Source organism: Oryzias latipes, chromosome 8 (assembly GCF_053564925.1).
Source record: "Oryzias latipes strain Hd-rR chromosome 8, Olatipes_Hd-rR_3.1".
In the NCBI taxonomy this organism is placed as follows: Eukaryota; Metazoa; Chordata; class Actinopteri; order Beloniformes; family Adrianichthyidae; genus Oryzias; species Oryzias latipes.
The window spans coordinates 15401301-15422535 of NC_136244.1; the positions used below are offsets into that span (position 1 = coordinate 15401301).

Here is a 21235-nt window from a genome sequence, read left to right on the forward strand (position 1 = left end):
TTACAAAATATACTTTTTTAAATCAACATTTGTTAAACTGTTAAAGTTACACAGTTTGAATAAGTAACGATATTTCAAAAACTACATAATTATACGCTTGTAGTAGTCCTGAAGTACAACAATCCACTTTTGTGAAATTAATTTCACAAATATATTCTACCAAATTGAAAGTTAACGAAAAAAAGCATGTACCTGTTTTTTGTAGGCTTGCCTTGAACAGCCAATCAGCGGATGCATGGGCGTCACCTTACTAGCAGCCAAGTTTGTTTGACTCGAAGCGAGGGCTCCTTCTGTAGAACCAGTACAATTGACCAATAGGAATCTCGGAAAACGAGTGGGGTGATCCTACGTCACAGCCACGAATCTAGTGATTACATCATGTAATCATCCTGTAAAAGTAGAGTCGGCAGCTGGGTAGCAAATTGCACACGCTCCTGTTGCTTTGGAAATACAATAACGCTAAATTTTATTCACATTTTAATTAGAAATAAACCCTCAATACCCATGATGAAGTTTTTTTTCATGTAAATACATTAAATGTACCCCTACATCAGCAACTGCTAATATAAACAATGTTTCCCAAGTAAACATGAGCTCAAAATTAGACGGGTAAAATAACAATAACTGCGAGAGTAAGTCACTGACCTAAATAACACCATATAGTTATTGTTTTTTTTTATGTAAACCCGTATTGTTTCAAATGTAGGGACGTTATCAACGTGAGCACTTTTTTAATATTGCAGAGGTATGTGCACATACACAAGTGGGCAAAATCGCAGAACATAAAAAACACCTTAAAAATAACTTTTTTGTTTAGTTTATATAGGCTAAAAGATAATTCATTATGTTTTTCGGGTAGCAACAATATACATTTGAAGACGGAGAAAATAACACACAGTGGATAATAATGACAACATTTTGAGGTAGAGGTCACACACTGCTAGTGTTTTATTGGGCAGTTACATGTGTGCATAAGGCCAACCCAAATCTGACCATCATTACTGACAGCAGACATTATGCATGGAATATCCAAAGACAGAAAACAGGCCTGAGGTCCCCCCTCCCCATCTTTGACTTGTTGACATCCTGCATAATGACATTTAAAAAAAAAAAAGAAGAAAAAAAGCAGCAACCTCTTTTTTGACAAAACATTAAGGAATTCATTTTTGTACTTTCGAGAAACAATGTTTCAAAAAATACACTGTTATCCACTCAAACAACACTCAAAAGAATACCTTGTTAAATTTTTAGTGCCTTTCACTGTCAGCTTGGATGGTGCATGTTGTTTAAAAAGCTACAAAAATCACCAGGTAGACATGGTAAATGCATGTAACCATATAGTATGAAATGAGAAACATAAATCAAAATTGGTTGCCTAAATAAAATTCCAATATTTCTACCGTATTTAGAATTATAAATCATAAATGTTTCTCTCCACTTGGGCAATTGCATAATAAAATACTGATAAACGTGGCGTTTTAACTGCTTTTTATACGCATGGCTTCTCATAATAAATGGACACAAGTGGGACGTAATGGAAAATGGAAAGAAGATAAAATTCAAATTTTTGTGTGTGTGTTGTTTTTTTGCATACGCCAAAAAGATAAAAGTCAAAGCATGTTTGCAAAAAATCTATAAATGTCAGATGCTTGGCAGCAGTTTAAAAGAGCATATGAATACAAGAAAATAAAAGTAAATGGATAAAACAAAATGTTTTGGCTGTGGTATTAAATATAAATTAACCTTGTAATGTTTTCAGAAATTAGCTTTAATATGTTCTTGACTACATTCAGAAGCTAAAAGTCCAACATTACGAGGTATTCTTGCAGCACTAAGCAGGTACGGACTTAAGTATGGAAACAGGTTTTGTGCAAAACTAATATAGTGAGACATCTGTTTTGCCCTTTTACTGGATTCTGATGCAGGTGCTTTTTATATTGATCATATGGAGATGCTTTTTTTGGTTTTGTATTTTAATTGAAACTGTTTTAATATCCTTGAGTGAATTTGAAAGTGGGATGTTTGGCAGGTTTCCACTTTTATGCAAGTGTTGCAGATATAAGTTTTGTGCAAATTAACGATATATCTTTTAAAAAAATAATTATTATTTTTAATCTGTTTTTCCTGCATTTTTCCACAAACAAACTTGTCAAAATACATTTGACAAGTTGAATTAAGTCAAAGTTGGTCTTTAAAGCCTTTATTTTCTTTGGAATGGGGCTACAAGTGTTTGCAGCTTTCAAAGTTTATACTCCATTGGCTTTTTGGGTCTTTTCAGACACCTGAATTAAATAAAAATAAAAATAAAAAACAGGAAATCTTTCATGGGAAAATGTCTTCTCTTTAGATGTTTAGATGATCTTTAATTTTAAAAATTCCCTTTGATTTAGGAATAATGGAGATTTCTTAACAGTTTTAGGTAGGATGCAATTCCCCATAATATTCTGCTAAACTAAATTCAACATGTTAACACAAGTCTTTCCCTTATAGTGCTTTAGGAAAACTTTGTTGTTAAAGACAGATCAATAAAAAGCCTTTTAAGATTTATATTTAAAAAAAGTTATGGGTCAACAGTTTAGATCAAACCTTTAAAACATGAAATGCATAAATAAGCAAGTGGCTAAAAGTAGTAAAAAAAACAATTATTCAAAGTGTGATCTACAATAACTTAATGCATGAACCTGCATTTTACCTTCACGCTCCGTCTCTTTTGAACATAACACGTTTTTAGACTAGGTATGACTGGTTAAGTTGCCCTCATTCAGTAGAGTGTTAGACATTAGCTGCAGGGCGGCAAGTACTACATCCAACATGATCAAATGATTACATCCATCTATAAGTAAACACATCAGACTTGATGGTGTGGTAAACATCTTAGCCTTGTATGGGTTTCAGCTACATTAGCGAGAGAACGACAAAGAGGCAGAGACCACTTGCTACACCACTTACAGTCGCTGGAATGATACTAGAAGGGCGGTGCTGTGGGGACTCCTTTCAGGCAAAGACCTTTAAGAATCCTCTTGGAGGTTCTCTGACAACAGTCTACAAGGCAAAGAGGGCATCCTCCGTCCGTTCGGCCTTCTTGCGCGAGCCGCTGGGGGCGTGAGCTGGGTTTGCTTCAGGGGGAGATGGCAATGAATCTGCCGTCTTGACTCGTTCCTCCAGGAATTTATCGAAGTCTAAGAGATGAAAATGGATTTGTCTGATTCAGGGGGACATCAAAGTGGCACATTCCCACTTTTTTTCTCTTTTTTTCTGCGCAATGAGATTTTTAACCAGCTGTTACAACGAAAATCAGACAATACCTTCACTGGTCACCCCGTCCTTGGTAGTCTCCCCTTTCTTGTAAACAAAAAGAAAATAAATCATTACACAAGTTACAGGAGAATCCATTACTTTAGGGAAGAATAAAGAAAAACTTGGGAAGTTTAGTAATAAGTCAATATTGGTGACAAGGTTCAAACACCTGTTAAAGACCCACTCCAAGGAAAACCATGTTTTTGTTGTTTTTAACACGTTCTTGTGACATTTTTCTGATGATGGAGGACATATATATATAGAAAATTAAGCTCAAAATTGCATTTCTGAGACTTCCTTTATTCAAATGTTGTGAATCAGGAGCAGATGCAAAAAACGCTGTTTGAAACAAGAGCTTATTAATTGACAGAATATTTAAACAATGGGCAAGCCACAAACTCTGATGCAAATAGATCTGTGTACGTCTTCGTTTTCCTTGTCTGAGCTGGAATCTGGCTCAGAACTGTACAACTGGACAGCTCCAAAATTGCTCGCCATTTTTGTGTCACCTGTAATGTTAGTTTGGGGGCGTGAGGGGCTATAAGCTAGTGGGAGAGAGTGTAAACAAAAAGCTCTGAGGCAATAGGAAGGGGGAGTGGGGTTGCTCCACGCCAACAGACACATTTGTAATGGACTACTGCTGCTCTGCAGACACTATGTCCTAGAGAACAACACAGGTTTAATGATTTTGGCTAAAAATTGGCATAATTATAATTAAAAGAACTCTTTGAAAATTGATCAAAAGATGATCGGAGTGGGACTTTAATTTCAGGCAGGAGGAATCCACAAAAATAGAATCATAAAGAACCAGAGTCATGCAGTTCATCTCAAGGAATCTTCTTGAGTCTTTCTATAACCTCTACATGCTTAAAATTCTGCAGCTTCTTATCACTGTGTTAGCGTTGGTAAGTGTCCATCAGTGGCAAAAAAAAATATTATAATCAAGACAAAGATGAGAAGTTAAAGGAAATCAAAGTTAAATGGGTTTATTTATGTGAAATGAATGAATTGTGGCATTGAGGAGAAAAAGAAATTCTGAAGAGAAACGATAAAGAACACAAATTAAGGTTTAAAAAAAAAGTCTCACCACATCCGCACAGAGCCACTCCTCTATGTCATCCATGACAGAGGACTGCGATACGGGGATCTATGGAGCAAAGCCACGGACAAACCAAGGGGGTAGCAATAAGCCGAACAACGAAGGACAAACAACGGAAAACACGATGGAACATAAACAAAAATAACGATCATCAAAGGCTCAAGGATAAAAAAATAAAAATAAAGCAAAATTTACCATTTGCTCCAAAGACAAAATCTCTTCCGCTTGTCTGCAATTAATTGACACTGCTCTCCGCCAGAACGGATGTTCAAGTTTGTATGTTGTTCTCCTTCATTTTATGATCGCGACACGGCCTAATAGCCGCCCGCTAATGTTACACCGCGGCAATAATTATTCCACTCCATTAGTTAATTCGCAAATTGCTTGAACGCGATTTAGAGAATGATTGGGGAGTAAGATCTGAGAGCACAGGGTTGACTGAGAGGCGGGGAAAGCAACAAGACCTCAGCTGACACGCGTGAACGCCGCAGGAGGTGCATGGAGCATGAGCACCGTGTGCCGCCAACAGTGAGGGCAGGTATGTGAGCAAAGGAAGCACTTTTTTGCGCATATGCAAAAAAACACAGTCGGTGGTATGCTTTCAATAGCACAATCAGCAATTCTGTTCCAGGTCACAGCATCAACTCCACCCACTGAAAATATGTAATAGGCCAATTATGTGGCAGCAGTTTAATGTATTCAGAGACCTGCTGAAGCTCAAACTGAATCAGAATGAATGGAAAGGGATTTAAAAGAGCTACACATTTGTGCCATAAAGCAACTGAACATGTTTTATGATACGACAGATGAGTTTATGGTCTTAAGAGAATGTTTGGTCTCGAAAATGAGGTTTTGTGGACGGTAAACACAACTGCTACTGTTTTTTTATGATCCGGAAAATACACTAAAGTGTGTGCGACAATCTGTTTCAAACAGTCCAGACTTTTACAATCCCACAATCCATTTAGTGACAGAGCATTTAAAAACCCACTCCAGTGAAAATGGTATTTTTTGTGTTTTGAAAATGTTCTTGTTGCGATTTTCTGTTGATGGATGGCATTATATAAATAAAATTAAGCTTAAAATGGAATTTATGAGAACTGCTTTATTCAAATCGCTGTCAATCAGGAGCAGACAGAAAAGAAACGCAGAAAATAAAAGGGACCACAGGGACCGCTTCATTCTGCATCCACTTGGAGACGACTAGATCCATGTACGTCTCAAATCTGTACAGCTGGATAGCTCTGATACTGCTCGCCATTTTTGTGGCTCCAGTAGTTTTAGGTTGGGGGTGTGAGGGGCTGTAAGCTAGCGGGAGAGCACATAAAGAGAGAGCTCTCAGTATTGGGGAGCAGGGGCAGGGCTACTCTACGACAAACCAGAGGTGAATTTCAAGTTAACTACTGCTGCTGTGCAGAAACTATGTCTTAGAAAACGACACAGCTTTTTTGATTTGGGCTACAAAACGGCATCATAATAATGAAAAGGCCCCTATTTCCAATAGATCAAAAGATGATCAGAGTGGGTCTTTAAATGAAAAGTCAAGGTAGAGGGGCAGTGAAAGGAGAAAAAACAGTCATGCTGGAGTTTAAACATGAAGGAGCTGCAGTAAAAAAGTGAAACATTTGTAACAAAAACTCCAATGAAGTTTTGCCTTTAAAGTTAAGACAGATTTAGATGTCGTAAAAACATTTAAAAACATCGTAATGACAAACACAATAATATCATATTTTGAATTAGTTTATTAATTCTTAGAATGGGAAACTCATTTATTCCTACAGTAATAAATGAGTTCTTCACATTGTTAGGGGGAAATGGACAACATTTAATCCAACCCAGCAGGTCATTATCATCAAATGTCTTTTTTTAGCCAACAACCCTGTTCCCAAAAACATGAAAAAATAACTTACAGGATTTTTTTAAAGATATTTTTTAGATTTTATGAATCCCACAAATATGTGTCAAAGATCTAGATTGCAGCATTCGTTTTTTAGCATTTGGCAGTTTGGATCAAAGCCTGTATGCAAGGTTCATGATTAATGAGACGTACAAAAGGGCACTTCCATGTCATCACAGATGCTGGCCTTTGAACTGCACGCTCAAATGAAGCTCTCCTTTGCAGTGAGGCTGAAAGAGCCGTCGCATGTTCGTGCAGCTCCACCTGAAATGTGTAGAAAAAGTCTCAAGCGCATAACTTTACGGCTGATTTTGCACTATAGATCATTAAGTTGATGCAACACCATGCAGGTTCTGTCCTCCTCGGCTTGTAAGGTGACTCACTTCAGAAGCTGAAGAAGAGGGTTTTTAGGCTTCTTTTTGTGGACAAATGAGTATAAGTACTTTTACTTTCCTTTCATTTAAATCAGTGTACAAATGTAGAGGTTATTTAACTGTTTATTTCACTTTTCAGAGCATATGTTGACGTTTTGGAAACAGGCTTGTAATGGGTTTTCTTGTTATTGGTTGGATTTCATTGAGTTGCAGGAGTGCATGGTTGTTAAGAGTTCACATTTATCTTTAATCTATGAGAAGACTTCACTTTGAATAGTGGTAAAAAGTACTATAGACATGGGCAATTTCATGCTGAGAAGCGCAATATATTTTTTGCTATAAAACAACTATGGATTAAATACAAAATAAGACTTTTTATCAAACTACGGCCTCATTAATCAGGAAAAATCCTGCATCAAAACTGTTGTTTTTCCACAAAAACTTAGTTTAAATGAATAATTGCCACTGATATGTAATAACGATATTATTATATTACCCAAGACTAAAGTACAACATCATTGGGCACAGCGGTGGAGGTTAATGAAATGGGAAGCTTAAATGTTACAAGGATAGTTTGAGAAACGGTGAGGTGAAGCAACAAAGAGCAGCGTGTGAAGACGATGGAAGACAACGGTGATGGAGGGATAGGAGGACACACTACGGGTAGAGTCCTCACCATTCCTTGGGTAATAAGCCAGCTGTCTATGGGCAGCTCCTGATCTGCTGGATTATCATCCCCCATAACCCTCAGCTGAATCAACAACAGAATAACACCTTATACAAGAGAAGAAAGGCCCCCACCACAGCAAAGCACACAGAGAAGACAGAAGAGAAGTAAAAGAATGCAAGAGACGGCCGTCATTGAAATCGGGGGGGGGGACAGAGAAAAAATATTCTATGAAGATGAGATAAATGAAAAGAGAAAAAGGTGGAGACTTCAATTGGAAAAAGTCATAATAAACAATAACTAAAAATGTAAGGTGTCAATATTTGTGTGTGTTGGTGGATCATTTACAAAAAGTAACTTCTCTACTTATTAATACAAATTCAAACAAGTGGTTTGTGAAGAAGAAGCTGAAAACCTGACACACAACATCTTTACGTTTCTGTGAAAACAGCTTCTGGAAACCACATCTGCTTCTGAATTCTAAATCATTCCTAAAGTTACTTTTATAGTGTTTGAGCTTTGCAAATGTAAAACAAATACCGTAGCTCCTACTTTCTCAAAGTTATCTCTGTGCTCTTCCATTAGGATTTAGCGGTTTGGACTTTAAAATGAGAGTAGCATCAAATGACACTGTGACAGGAAAAACAGGCGGGGCTTATGGGGTAACGCTCTACTTAATGAAATGCCTCATTGTACTCACCCCAACTGTGTTCTGCTGTCTAATGTCCAAAGCTGAGGCCAGACCGCCCAGAGCCTGAGGGTCCTCATATTTGACACTGTGCACAAAACCAGACACATCAGTCAGAAAGGAGCAGTAAGCTATTATTATATTAACACCACTAATAGAGCAAATACAGAAAAAGGTTTTATTTTTCAACATTCTGACCGGTGTGACATTGACTGGTGTATTTCAAGGTCATCTTCTGATACTTTGCCATTTTATTAAAGAAAATATTACCTATTCTTTTATTTACTCTGAGCAATGTGTGGACAGAAAAAGGAAAATAAAACACATTTCCAATAAGAGTACATTTTAAAATATTCTCCAGTTGGAACAAAACAGGGAATGCGGCTGAAATAAAACAAAAAGAAATGCATTTCTCTCCTGTTTAAGGCACATTCAAAAAAGTACCGTTTAGAAATTTAAAAGACTTTACAGAAATGTATTAATATAAACCATTTTTCTTTTGCTTTTTATTATTTATTCAATTTTAACATCATAGAGTACAGTGGTCCCTCGCTATATTGTGGTTCACATCTGTCTGTGTAGTGAGGGGTTTAAAACATCTGTAATCCTAAAGGAGGAAATGCTGGACGCCTAAATGCCCAAATAAAAATGATACATCTAAAGATAAGCATATTTTTGCTTCACTTAAATTTAGTTTGAAGTAATTACACAGAGGAGAAAACTAAACTAACTACATACTTTTTACGTTGTTCCGCCAGAGAGCTGCTCCTGGTCTGGGCAAACATGTCAAAATCATCTTTGTTGTGACCCGGCAGAGAAGACAGGGTACCACTCACACTGTTGGAGGATACATCTGCATACAGGAACAGGGGAGACATAAGGAAGCGGAAAAGATGTTTTTTCAAAAAATATAATGGTCATAAAAAGCACAATAAGTAAACATAACTCTAAACACCGCAATAATTATAATTTTTCAATAGAAGACTGCTAATCTTAAGACTTTTTGGTTAACAATATCCATGTATATAATAATGTATTACCTTTGGAACACAAATGAACTATTTTTTTTAAATCATTTTATTTTCCTGAGTTCTTTTCCAACCAACCCACCCTGAGGCCTCCGTGACGGTGCCGCCCATTTCATAACGTGAGTCGGCCTCTGCCGTGTGTCTGCGTTTGGCCCACAAAGACAGATATGCATATTGCGCATATAAAAGAAAAGAGTTTTTGCCGGTCACTGTTAGCTGGCAACGCAGACTCTTCCTGGAAGGGGCTGTTCTGACTTTTCTACAACACAATGTGAGAACCTGCTCATTTTCGTTGGTTGGGAGGGGCTGGTCTGCCACATTTAACTTTGGGGTTTCTTTTTGTGAGGAATGAACATTATAATACAATTGAGCTCAAAGAATTGATTTTGCATGATATTGGCTCTTGCAGTGGACAGCACAAAAAGAGACAAACGATATCTGAGTCTGTGAAAGATTACATCATTTTGAAGCTTTATTAAGGGAGCCTCTAGCTTTTGTAGCTGGAAATGAATTGCTATGTCACACGAGTCAGATTGCTTTGACCATTTTTTTCTTCTACTTGACACTGAAAAGGATCTACAGTACAGACAAAAGGTTGGACACACCTTCTCATTCAAACAGTTTTCTTCATTTTCATGACATGAAGCAAAAGGTGGTTACTATGAAGAACTAAGAATATGACATATTTTCAGTTGTTTCACACTTTTTTGTTATGTATATAATTCCACATGTGTTTATTCACAGTTTTGATGCCTTGAGTGTGAATCTACAATTTACACAGTCATGAAAATGAAGAAAACTCTTTGAATGAGAAGGTGTGTCCAAACCTTTGGTCTGTACTGCATGTAGGTTGTATTTTTACATTTAAACTTAAAAAAATGGAAGCTTTAAAATTAAATAGAGCATTTTAGTTATTTACATGGAAATCAATCGAGTTAACTCTGACTTATTGCAGCCTATGTTTTTAACCATTTAGTAACACTTGTTAAAAGAACAAGATCAGGTTTTTACCCAGATTGGCCAGTGCAGAGGTAAGCGAGCCTGGAGCTGGACTGTGGGCTGGAGGAGCGGCGGCTCCACCAGTCAAGCTTTGTGGAGGACTGGATGTGATCCTTGGTGTAACCACAGCCGGAGAGCCTGGGCCCAGGTCTATTAGGTTGTCCTCTATAGCGTCACTTAACATCTGAGAGGCAATAAAGAAGAAAGCAAAGATATTAAAGTAAATAAACGCCTCTGAGGATCTGCAAAATTGGAAAAGAGTGAAGTGCTAACAGAGGATGGACTGTGAAATATCAGGTAAACATCTGTGCTTTGGAGACTTCGGGAAGGAACTTAGAGAAACACTGTGACACATGGCACCTCAATTTTGACAGCCTGCTTTGTAAGATGCAGAGAGACGTTTCCTGGTATTTCACACAAACAAACTAAAATTCTAAGATAAATAATGATCAAGCTGTAAAGAGCTAAAAAGACTGGTCTTAAAGACACGGCCAAGGAGTTTTAGTGTCTTTATTTCTACAGTGCGGCAAAAAAGCATTTTTTCAGTCTCCAATCATGCAAGTTCTTTCATTAAAAAGGTGAGAGAGGCCCATAGTTTTCATCATAGGTATACCTCAACTATGAGAGACAAAATGAGAAAAATACATACAGAAAATCACATAGTCTGATTTTTAAAAGAATTAATTTGTACATTTTGTAAATTATGATGGAAAATTAGTATTTGGTCACCGACAAGCAAGATTTCTGGCTCTCAACAGACCTTCTTCTGTAAGAGAATTGATCCTCTGTATTAATAGCACCTGATTGAACTAGTTATCTATGCATAAAAGACACCTGTCCACAACCTCAAACATTCAAATAGCAAGAATCCCAGAAGCACACGGGGGACCTAGTAAATGACCTGCAGAGAGCTGCAACAAAAGCTACCATCAGTATCCCACTACACTGCCAACGACTCAAATCCTGCAGTCCCAGAAGCATTTCAAGGTCCTGGAGTGGCCTAGCCAGTCTCCACATCTGAACTCCATAGACAATCTTTGAAGGGAGTTGAAAGTCTGTGTTGCCCAGCAACAGAACCAAGACATTGCTGCTCTAGAGGAGATCTGCATGGAGGAATGGGCCAAAATACCAGCACCCGTTTGTGGAAACCTTGTGAAGACTTACAGAAAACATTTGACTGCTGTCATTGCCAACAAAGGCTATATAACAAAGTGTTGAGTTGAACTTTTGTTATTGACCAAATACTTATTTTCCACCAGCATTTACAAATAAATTCCTAAAAGAAAATCAGACAATGTGATTTTCTGGATTCTTCGTTTTCTTATTTTGTCTCTCATTGTTGAGGTACACATATAATGAAAATTACAGGCCTCTCTCATCTTTATAAATGGGAGAAATTGCACAATTTCTGGCTGACTAAACACTTTCATGCCCCACTGTATATGAAAAGCCTTTGTGGAGGAAACTTACCCCATTATTCTGAGCAGCTCTACCCATCCTGTACCTCTCATATCTGTAAACAACACAAAACAAAGTTAAGATTTTAAAGTGTGCTTTAAGGCTGGGTTTCAAAAAAGACCTTTGATCTGAAAAATCTTCATATGAATCAAGGAAGGAAGAAAAAGTAACAGAAAAACTACTTTTTTTTCCTTGCACATAATGAAATCTACAAATAAAATTTGATATCTTAAGCCAAAAAAATATTTCTTAATACAGTGTTAACAGGTTTATATAGCTTTTGTTGCTATAGACCAGTGGTCCTTTTTAAAGGCCAGCCTGTACAAGGCTGAATTTGAAGTTCTATTTTTTCCGCTTTCCTTCTCTAATTATTAACATATAAAATCTAATTACTTTGATAAAACTATCCAACGTGAAATCCAGACGGTTTCTGAATGTTGTTAGATATCTTACACAGAATATAAATTCACTAAAACAAATTTTGCTGATTTGTGTGCAATCTTTCTGGTCTGTGAAAACCAAACTACGAAATTACAAAACCAGACGCCGACTTCAGATTCATTTCATTTTTAAAGTGTGGCAGAAAAGTATAAATACATAAAATTATCCAACCATCACAAAAACTGGTATTTTCTTAATAGAATAACAAACAAGAACCTATAGTCACTACATATTATGCAGGGAACAACTGCCTTAACAAAACCATATTTTGAGTAGAACTCCAAAGAAAAATGTATTTTTCTTTGGAGTCTAAGGTTCTTATTTAACCTGCTCTTCTTAAAAAATGAAACGTCCCAAAGATATATATTTTTATTGACTTTGCTAGCTTAGGGGCTTTCAATTTAGTGGTTAGAGCAGCCTCTTTAACACACGTGTCCAAGCCAAGCATCTTGACATGCGTCAATAGTCATACATGGATGTGGAGGAGAGAATCCAGTAGTTTTTCAAAATAAGAAATGATTCAGAATCAGTTAAACACATAAAACAGAAACGATGTACATTATATATGTTTTTCTCTGCTGCTCGGTACCAAGTGGCCCACAGCCCTATTCAGTATGGTCCAACACACACACACACACCTTTCATATCGAAGGAAGATGTTGTTGAGGTCGTCATTGACGTGTAGCAGCTCCTCTGTCACTTCCTCGTTAGACACACGAGAAATCAGCTCCACCACCCTCTGCTGCATCGCCCGGCATGTTCTGTTCAGCTCCTGGATTGATGGACACATGGAGCAGATTGAAAGGTTGATCAAAGCTAGACAGAAAAATATGTAATCTCCAAAAACAGGCAAACAGAAATCAAAATAAAGCATCAAGCTGCGTCTACTTAATGTTCAATTAACCCTTGATGCAGTCATTGTGAAGTCCACAACCATTTTGAGGTGAGGAACATACAGATCATTGCCTAACTTCATTCCACTAAATCAGGGGGAAAAAGGAACAGTAGGAGTCACAATAGGCAAAGTGTGGTTATTAAAGCTGGCACAGAATCCACAGAAAAGAGCCAGATCCTTGGAGCTGACACGAATACCTGAGAGGATTTGGCCTGAGGCGATTAAACTCTACACGGGTCTCTCAACACTGGTCGATTGCCAGCTCTAGGACTTATTCCTTTAGCTCTGGGTGGGTTATGGAAAATAAAGTTTAAAAAAAAAAGTAAATAGATAAATAAAATTACAAAGCACCGCCCCCCGGTGGCTGCAGTGAAGAACTTGACTTAAAGCAGTGCAATTATCTGACAATTTAGAATTATCTTTGTAAAGATTAAGTCATATATTGTTATTCAACACTCAATTCTAAAGTGTTTGTGGTTATTTTGAAACTGTTAATGTATGAAGTTTTCTGAACTCTGAAATGAACAAATGAAAATGTAGTTATTTGGGATGTTACACTTCTAAAAATCTGAAAAAAAATGTGCTGGTCTTACCTGGAGCAGTTCCCGGTCTGAGGCACTTTCCTGACCAGGAAGCATTTCCGTCAGCATCTCTGACATGACTTTAATGTTGCCTCTCACTATGTCCAACTCGCTGCGAAGCCGGGCAATCTGGTAGGTGGATGGTAAACCATTAGGAATGACCGATCAAAGCAAGCTGAAGTCACAGGACAGCCGAGTAGACGGGTGGGATGAAGAGCAGCTCACCTGTTCAGGGGTCGCCGTGATGGGGCCGGGCACGGCAGAGGTGGGCGTGGCAACAGCAGCGGGTGGGGTGGGTGTTGGAGTTGTTGCAGCGGGTGCAGATGGAGCGAGGTATTTCATCATGGCGGGATCTATCTCTGGTGTTCCCTGTCATGGGGAAAAAATTATCCAATGATGGCTGAACTCCATCTTTTGAAGCTGCATTTAGTAGATGAAGCTTGGGGAAATAATCTTCTATTGGATGTCATCAGTCCATAGCTTTGTTGTAAAGAAAACACAACCACTCGCCTGTACTTTAACATATTTACGGTTTAAACAACAGTTTACGCACAACTCTCTACAGGTTACCCTATACAGAATAGGAACTCCTTCTAGACCAGAACAGCATTCCGTTGTTGCTGTTCTGATTTCGATTTCATTGTTTTGTTTGGAGGATTGTCTTTTTGCATTAATCCAACCTTAGCCAAACTTTAACTCTGTCATTCCCTTCCTTATGGTTTTTCTTTTGAAGAGTTTGTGATTCAGTCTTGAACGTTTTGTTTGACTAGTCTAAATGTCCAAATTCCTCATTTTGATTGAATGCAGAACTTCTAACTCTCTTATTCTCTATGTTGTGCTTCTGCTTACTCTCTGAGGTGTGTGAATGGGAGACAGCGCATCCAGATCCGCCATTGGGAACTCCACCCCCTTCCTCTTCAGTTCTTCGTAAATGTGGACCACCCCTGTTAGATCGGGACTGCTTCTGAAGGCATCGGCCCAGGACTGTCACAACACAGAGAAATACTCGAAATTATCAATTTTCCATTTAAAAAGCCAATTTCGTGCATAATATTCCTGCAAATACACCCTACTAGAACAGAGTATTTTTTAGCATCATGCAGAAAACATCTCAAAGTTTCTGGGGCTTTTCTACCTGGATAAGTGACAACACTTTGTCTTGAACTATCGTGGGAGGATTTGCTTTGGGGGAAATGATTTTGACAAGAACACCATCAATGAAATCTCGGTTTGCAACCTGGGCGTGAAATCTGTGACCACAGTTCTTCACACATGTCTCCAGAACCTGTGAAGCAGAAGAGAGGTGGAACCAGGAGATGTTAGCTCGTGTCAAAAAGCACCACCTATCATTTCGGAGGACGGAGTTTTCGAGCTTACAGTTAAAGTCCCACTCCAATCATCCTTTGATTTATTGTAAAAGCGTTCCCAGTGGTCTTTTCACGAAGGTTATGATGTTTTCTAGGACATAGTTTCTGCAAAAACGGTAGTAGTTCATTGGAAATTTGCCTCTGAGTTGTGAGAGGAGACTGTTGGCACGGAGTAAGTCCACCTAAACATTCTGTCATCCATCTGTTTACAGCCCCTCACACCCCTAGACTAACGTTACCGGTGCAACAAAAATGGCGAGCAGTCATTCAGGTTTGAGTCAGATGTCAGCTCAGATGAGGAAAACAAAGACATACATGGATCTATTTGTCTACAAGTGAATGCATCAGAATAGAGCGGAGCAGGGAGCTTAAAATTAAACTTAAAGTTGAAGTCCCAGATGTTTGTGTTCTCGCTCTGGGCGAGTTTGAAGGCTTGCTGTTTCGCATTACCCAGAGGGTAAAAATAAAAATAAGAATAAAATCAGGGGAGCTTTTTCATTATTGCCTCGATGAAAATAAGAAGAATATAATAAAGCTCAGGAGGCCCGAGCAGGCTTGCTTGCCATCCCGCAGTGGGTTTCTGTCTGGCCGCCAGCTGGCCTTCCGGGACCCGGCATAGTGATCGGTATCACTCCAGCTCCATCGGCCCTGCAACAGATTGTCCAGGGTGTACCCGATTTGGTTCAGACGGGTAACAAATCACGCCGCGCTGCTTCCAGACCTTTGTACTGCACCCTTCTATAAAATCGCACCGCTGGACCTCAGATTCCATCTGTACCATTGACTTAACATTGAAACTGGCCGTCTCTACCGCGCAAATTGGGTTTGGTGTGAACGCAGCTTAGCTGTAAACCGTAATCCTAAACTGAACCCCTGGTCGAGGTCCCTGGGGCCAAGATCAAAGTTCAGCACTGACCGCACGTATTTGGAAAATTACGTGCGAATAGTTTTTCTGGCATTTGATTTTATTTGCTGTGCAAGGTAATTCAACCATTTTCACAGTTTCTGAGACTGTCAGTCTGTGTCGTTTGTGTCCCCCCCTTGTATAAAGCTATTCACTCATGCAAGGCACAGCTAGCAGAAGGGGGGGGGGGGGGGTAGTCAGCATCAATGGCCACGCCCATGCAGGGGAGATTTTGGCAACAGAGGCTTCAGAGGCTTCAGACAAACATGAAATATGGCTTTTTATGAAATTTAAGTTGTGAGATTTTGGTTAAAAACTTCTTTGTTGTGATTAAAACACCACTGGGAACGTTTTTATTAAAAAAAAATTGACATAGGGGGAATTTACCAGGTGTTTACACCTTATGACCAAGATTGACTTATAGCTTAACTTCACACGTTTTTCCTTATTCTTCCCTAAAGAAATGAATTGTTCCTGTAATTTGTGTAATGATTTGTGTTTCCTTTTGTTAAATAGAAAGTGGATACTACCAAAGAAGGGGTGACCAATGGAGGTACACAATTTTCATTGGAGTGGGTCTTTAAAAGGACTTCCTGACACAACTGTGCCACCTGCTGATGGGAATCAGCAACTGCGTTGTTTTCTTAGTAACCAAGATATTTAGTGATTTTTTTAAGGGAAACTAGTAATGAATGGGTAAATCCAGCTGATATTTATAAAAACCATAAAAAAAATATAGTAAACATTTCACTTCTTACCGTCAGCCCCAGCATGACCTCTCTGTAATTCCTATTCCCACTCAGCCTTTTTTTTAGCGCCCTCACGGCATCTTTTGGCCTGTAAAGGAACAGAAAAAAAGGTTTAGCATTTTCTCTGAATATCTATTCTCAACCCATTGCTAAGTCTGACAGAACAAGCACTTTCCAGCACTAAAAACACAAAGACGCACGCCTGTCAGCAAAACTGTGACAGATACAAAGACGGGCCGACGATGCACCATCTGGGCTTCTTCTCGTTTTGCAGCATGGCTCTCCTCAGGCAAGATCAAAACTACTCATGTGAGGCAGGTTCAGACTGGCTTTCTGCCCAACACTCCTCTAGACTGAATATGAAACCCATTAAGCCTGATCCGATTCCTTTATTAGCTTAGGTATGAAGCTGCTGAAAACAGACAAATGTAGGCAGGAAATGGTTGGAAATATATCTTTCTAATTCATATGTTGTTAAAGATTGTTTGTAACATTTGGCTTTTGAAACAGAATGGAGCATCTGTTTGGTTTTATTTGGTGTCTTTCTGTACCATCTGTTGTCACACTTGTGGTACTAGATAGTTTGTCACATGAAAGCACAAGGAAACATATGTTAACATCTTGGAAAAGTAGCTCTAAGGTGATTTTGTTGTAAGTCAGCCATTCTCGATGTGAGATTCTGGAGCGTTTGCTGCATGTGTTTGTTCAGAGGTGGAAGAAAGAACCCTGTCAGGGCAACACGTGTGGGGGGAAAAGGAATGTGACCAGAGCCAGAGAAAAAAAGAAAAAGAACATGAAAATAGAAGGTTTTAGAAGAGAAAAAGACATTTTTCCTATAAACTTTTTTCTATTAGTGGAACTTTAGTGATACATCTGCATTCTAATCGGTTTTTTACGTCTCGCCGGTAATTTATGGCTATTCTCTGTTGAAAGTCGGAGTTTAAACGCTAAAGACGAAACAGTAAGTAATCAGTCTTTGCAACGTCATGTTAGCACTACTTCTAAGGACTCCGATGTGAAATCTTGCGATTTTTGGGGCTCAAAAAAATCAAAGCTCACTCGTAAAAAATGCCACGAAGCACCAAAGAAATTGTCTCTTTATTTTGAAAGTGAGCAAACCTTATAAACCCGTTATAAAATTCAAAAGGTACAACAGGAAAAACAAATTTTCAAAACAATCATGCTACATAAGAATAAGGGTTTAGTCTTTTATTTAAAAAAAAAACAAGTTTAGATTTTGAAAAGCTTCTAATATTATAGATTTATGTTGTAACTGTCATCCATGGTATAGAAATTTTACAAACCGAGTTAAAATTCTTTTAAAAATTGCTTTTAATGAATGCTAATTAAATGAATCGTTACGGTTAATTTTGCCATTTTATTTTTTTAAATGCTGGTAAGTGTGAGTGCAATGCCATCGACTGAACTGAATCTGTGTTACTACAAGTCAGAGCAATTTGATGCACAAAGACTTTTATTCCTCGTAAATGCTAGAAAAATATCATGGAGGAATACTTTCAGGAACTGAACAGTTTCAAAACCCCTTCAGGTTCAGCACTTTTAAATGATAGATGATGTAAGGTTTTAATTATTCATTCAGTGGGTCAAGACAAAGGCCTTTGTGTGGAGTTGTGTGTTTGTGTGTGTGCTTGACTAAAACAATAGTCAGTGTATTATTTGCTCGAGTCCCTCTGCCAGCCCAAAGCAAGAACAAATGTTTCCTTACAAACTGCTGGGAGACCAGAGGTGACTCTGGACCAGATACCACCATCACGCCTACAAATGATGGTCCCAAGCAAATAAACCAGGAATCATTCATTTCGTTTGCTCACCCTTCATCCGTTTCATTTATGATGTCACAGATCTCCATGTTGAGCGTCCAGTCCTCATTCTGGAGGCCTCCGTCTGTAGCTTTCTCTGTTGCAAAACATGAGAAGGTTAATGCCACTTATCCAAGGAAAGGGTTTGACTGCAGACATGCAGACTAACGTCGCTCTTTTTGTTTGTTTCTAATAAATCATAGAAGTAACGGGTGGCTTTCTGTCCTGATCAAAACTGTTCCAAATCAACCAAAAAGCTAGAAAAACTAATTCCTCACAAGAGAATAGAAAAACATCCCTTCATACAAATAGGTCTGATTTAGTCCAGTAAAGACATACAAAGAATGTCCAACAAAAGAATAGTAGCTGACTGTGTTTTCCTTTTTATTCATTCATAACTAACAACTAATAACAGCCAGAAGTGCTGGGATATAGTCTCAGGTTGAGAGTTAGAGAACAAGGAGGCTGGAAGTTTTCCTCCCCTCTTATCCATCCCTTTCAGGCGCCAGCAGCTCCTCAGGTGCATAAAAATGCATTGAATCGAAAGAAATGATTGAGTGCAACGCGAGAACCCAACAGGCAAGTGGAAGGTGGCAATGAATGCAGCCAGACGTACTGAAACCAAAACCCTAAATTGATCTACTTACTATTTATTATATTCTGGTCTCCATGTTTTAGATTTCAAGACTCTGTAAAGTATTGCCACTCATGTTGGGCTTTTTCTTTTTTTGCTCCTGTTCCCCATAGAGATGTAGCAGTAGAAAAAAATAACTTCTTCTATTTGTTTTGGCCTGGCTTTCACTGGCTTAGATTGAGCTGATTCTCAATATGTGGGTTTTGAGTTGGAACATGAAAAGCTCCTCTCCCTTTGGGCTCAGAGCCACCGAGCAGGGTGTCAATCCACAAACAGCCACAACATTTTTAAGAATCATCAACAGCTGAGTCCTAATCTTCACTTTCACATCTAAAGACTTGGCAAACACAGTGTCGGCCTTTTGTTTGGCCAAACAAATGTGTGTAGCTGTTGCTAGATTCACGTTAATTTATCCTTAGGCGTGAAGAGGACGGTAAAACCCGTTGCTGCCTTCTGCCGTTTCGGTGCTAAGCTGTGGAGCACGAACGGCGACCTTTAGGTCAGCAGCTTCTGCTCCTGCCACGTCCAGCCTAATCTCCTAAAGGGGATTGCCATGTCATGGCAGGGCAGGGCAGAAGAAGCAGCACAGGAGGAGACAGGACAAAAATGAAGTGCATTAAATTATCATGGAGGGGTGCCCGGATCGTAGCATTCATGCACATTTAAAGACACGGCAGCCGAGTATTAACACCACTAATGAAGCGGGTCGGTCACGTGGCTTAAAAAGAGCCAAGCAGTGCCATGCACATGCCAACAAAGATTTAAAAAAAAGTCCTTCTATGGCTCCTCGGATTAGACTTTTAAGACTTTTTTCCACACAAACATTTTTCTGCTCTATTTCAATATAGTAAATAAAACTTAGCAGCATTGTATCCTTCTCTTTTGTTGAGTATAAAGATCGATTAATTCTTTGTTGAGTTAAACACATCATTGCAATTGACTGGTTTATAAAAGCTCCACTGGGAACACAGACAATTCTGTGAAATTCAGCTAAATGCTACATCTACACGACAACTTATCAGAAAAATAAATATGCATCCTTTACGAGCTGAGAAAGGCAAAAATAGTTGAACATTTCCTGCTTTTTTATTCAGTTTGGAAGGCCAAGAGCTGCAACAGCTGAGTATGACTTAGGAGACAAATATATAGCAAAAGGAGTATTAGTAAAATGAATGCACAGCAGAAACATAATGATTTTCCTAAAACAGACATGATTTCAACCAATCTAGATCAAATAAATACATCTAAAGAACTAAAAAAGGAGAATATTAGATAAGATATTGCAAAGACTATGGCTAAAATGTCAGCAGAAGCAGAGGTGTAAAGCTGTTGTACTGTGTAGATGTGCATCATTCCTCCAGACTGTGATTTACCAGATTTCAATGATATTTGCATGATCATCATGCATCCAAAAATCCTTTTTTTATTTATGGAATTGAGCCAAACACACATTGTAGTACTGAAAACTGTCTTTGTTTGCACCAAGACTAAATGAAAAATCACATTCATTTTAACTGAGTCCACTTACTTACTACTGGAAATGAAATACCTAATAAAATAGATGCTACAGGATTACATAAATACGCTACGCCGCATATATTTTTCATTTAATGTCCATGAAGAAGGTGTAAAGACAAAAATGAAAAAGACAACACGCCCTGTCTGTCAACACAATCTTTATGATTTTAACGTTGTTTTGTTCGTTTCAAAGCGTTATAATATCATAACACATCAGATGCTATGTGAACGACTTAGCATCACAAGTTATCACTGTCAATTACAGTGATGAGTTGTGATTACAGTGTTTTTTACTGTTACAGTGTAATGCACTAAGTTCGGTTAGTTTGTTGTTAACATGAGCTTAGCTAAGTAGATGACGTTAGAACATGCCAGCTAGCTCCTTTTTTCCCCTCAGAGTCTTAGTGCAAATTCTCGAAATTCATACTGCACTAAAACAAAAACCTTTTCAACTCTGTAACACAATTTAGGGACATACCTATGCATTGGCCCACGGGTGTGCTATAAGGATTTCCAAGTAAGAACTCCATTTCGACAACAACCAAAACGCTTAGGGAGGACAGAAGCTGAGGCCCATAGGAGGCACAGTCAAGACCCGCCCACCGAATCCTATTGGTCAAAACTTACAATACCTGATATGCAATTGGTTGATGTCAATGTCTGTCAAAAGTATCAACAAAAAGACCCTCTGCTTAGATTTGTCTTTTTCCTTATTTCTAATGGTACAGTCTAACAAGTTTATTTATTTATTTATTTATTTATTGTTACGAAATTTGACATGTTTAAAAGTAGAGATGCACTGCAAAAATCATTTTTTAT

At 38.4% G+C, this 21235-nt stretch overlaps 1 protein-coding gene across 6 annotated transcripts; it reads right to left on the reverse strand.

Annotated features, from left to right (window-relative positions):
- Positions 1–916: 916 nt before the first annotated feature.
- tom1l2a (target of myb1 like 2 membrane trafficking protein a) lies at positions 917–21042 on the reverse strand. Of its 6 annotated transcripts, none has more exons than XR_013657573.1 (16): positions 20895–21042; positions 18277–18361; positions 16454–16532; positions 14560–14709; positions 14274–14408; positions 13650–13793; positions 13437–13553; positions 12587–12720; positions 11520–11562; positions 10062–10233; positions 8761–8875; positions 8035–8110; positions 7344–7441; positions 4385–4444; positions 3306–3342; positions 917–3179 (listed from the first exon to the last, which is right to left on the reverse strand). XR_013657573.1 is itself a non-coding variant. In XM_020705336.3 (16 exons), the coding sequence occupies exons 1-16, from the start codon at positions 20944–20946 to the stop codon at positions 3043–3045; spliced, it is 1611 nt and encodes a 536-aa protein (XP_020560995.1). In that variant the 5' UTR covers positions 20947–21042; the 3' UTR covers positions 917–3042. The 6 variants fall into 6 exon arrangements, 5 of the variants coding, with proteins under 5 accessions (XP_020560995.1, XP_011476533.1, XP_020560996.1 ...); XM_020705336.3 differs by having other exon boundaries at positions 7344–7418; XM_011478231.4 differs by lacking the exon at positions 7344–7441.
- Positions 21043–21235: the final 193 nt, after the last annotated feature.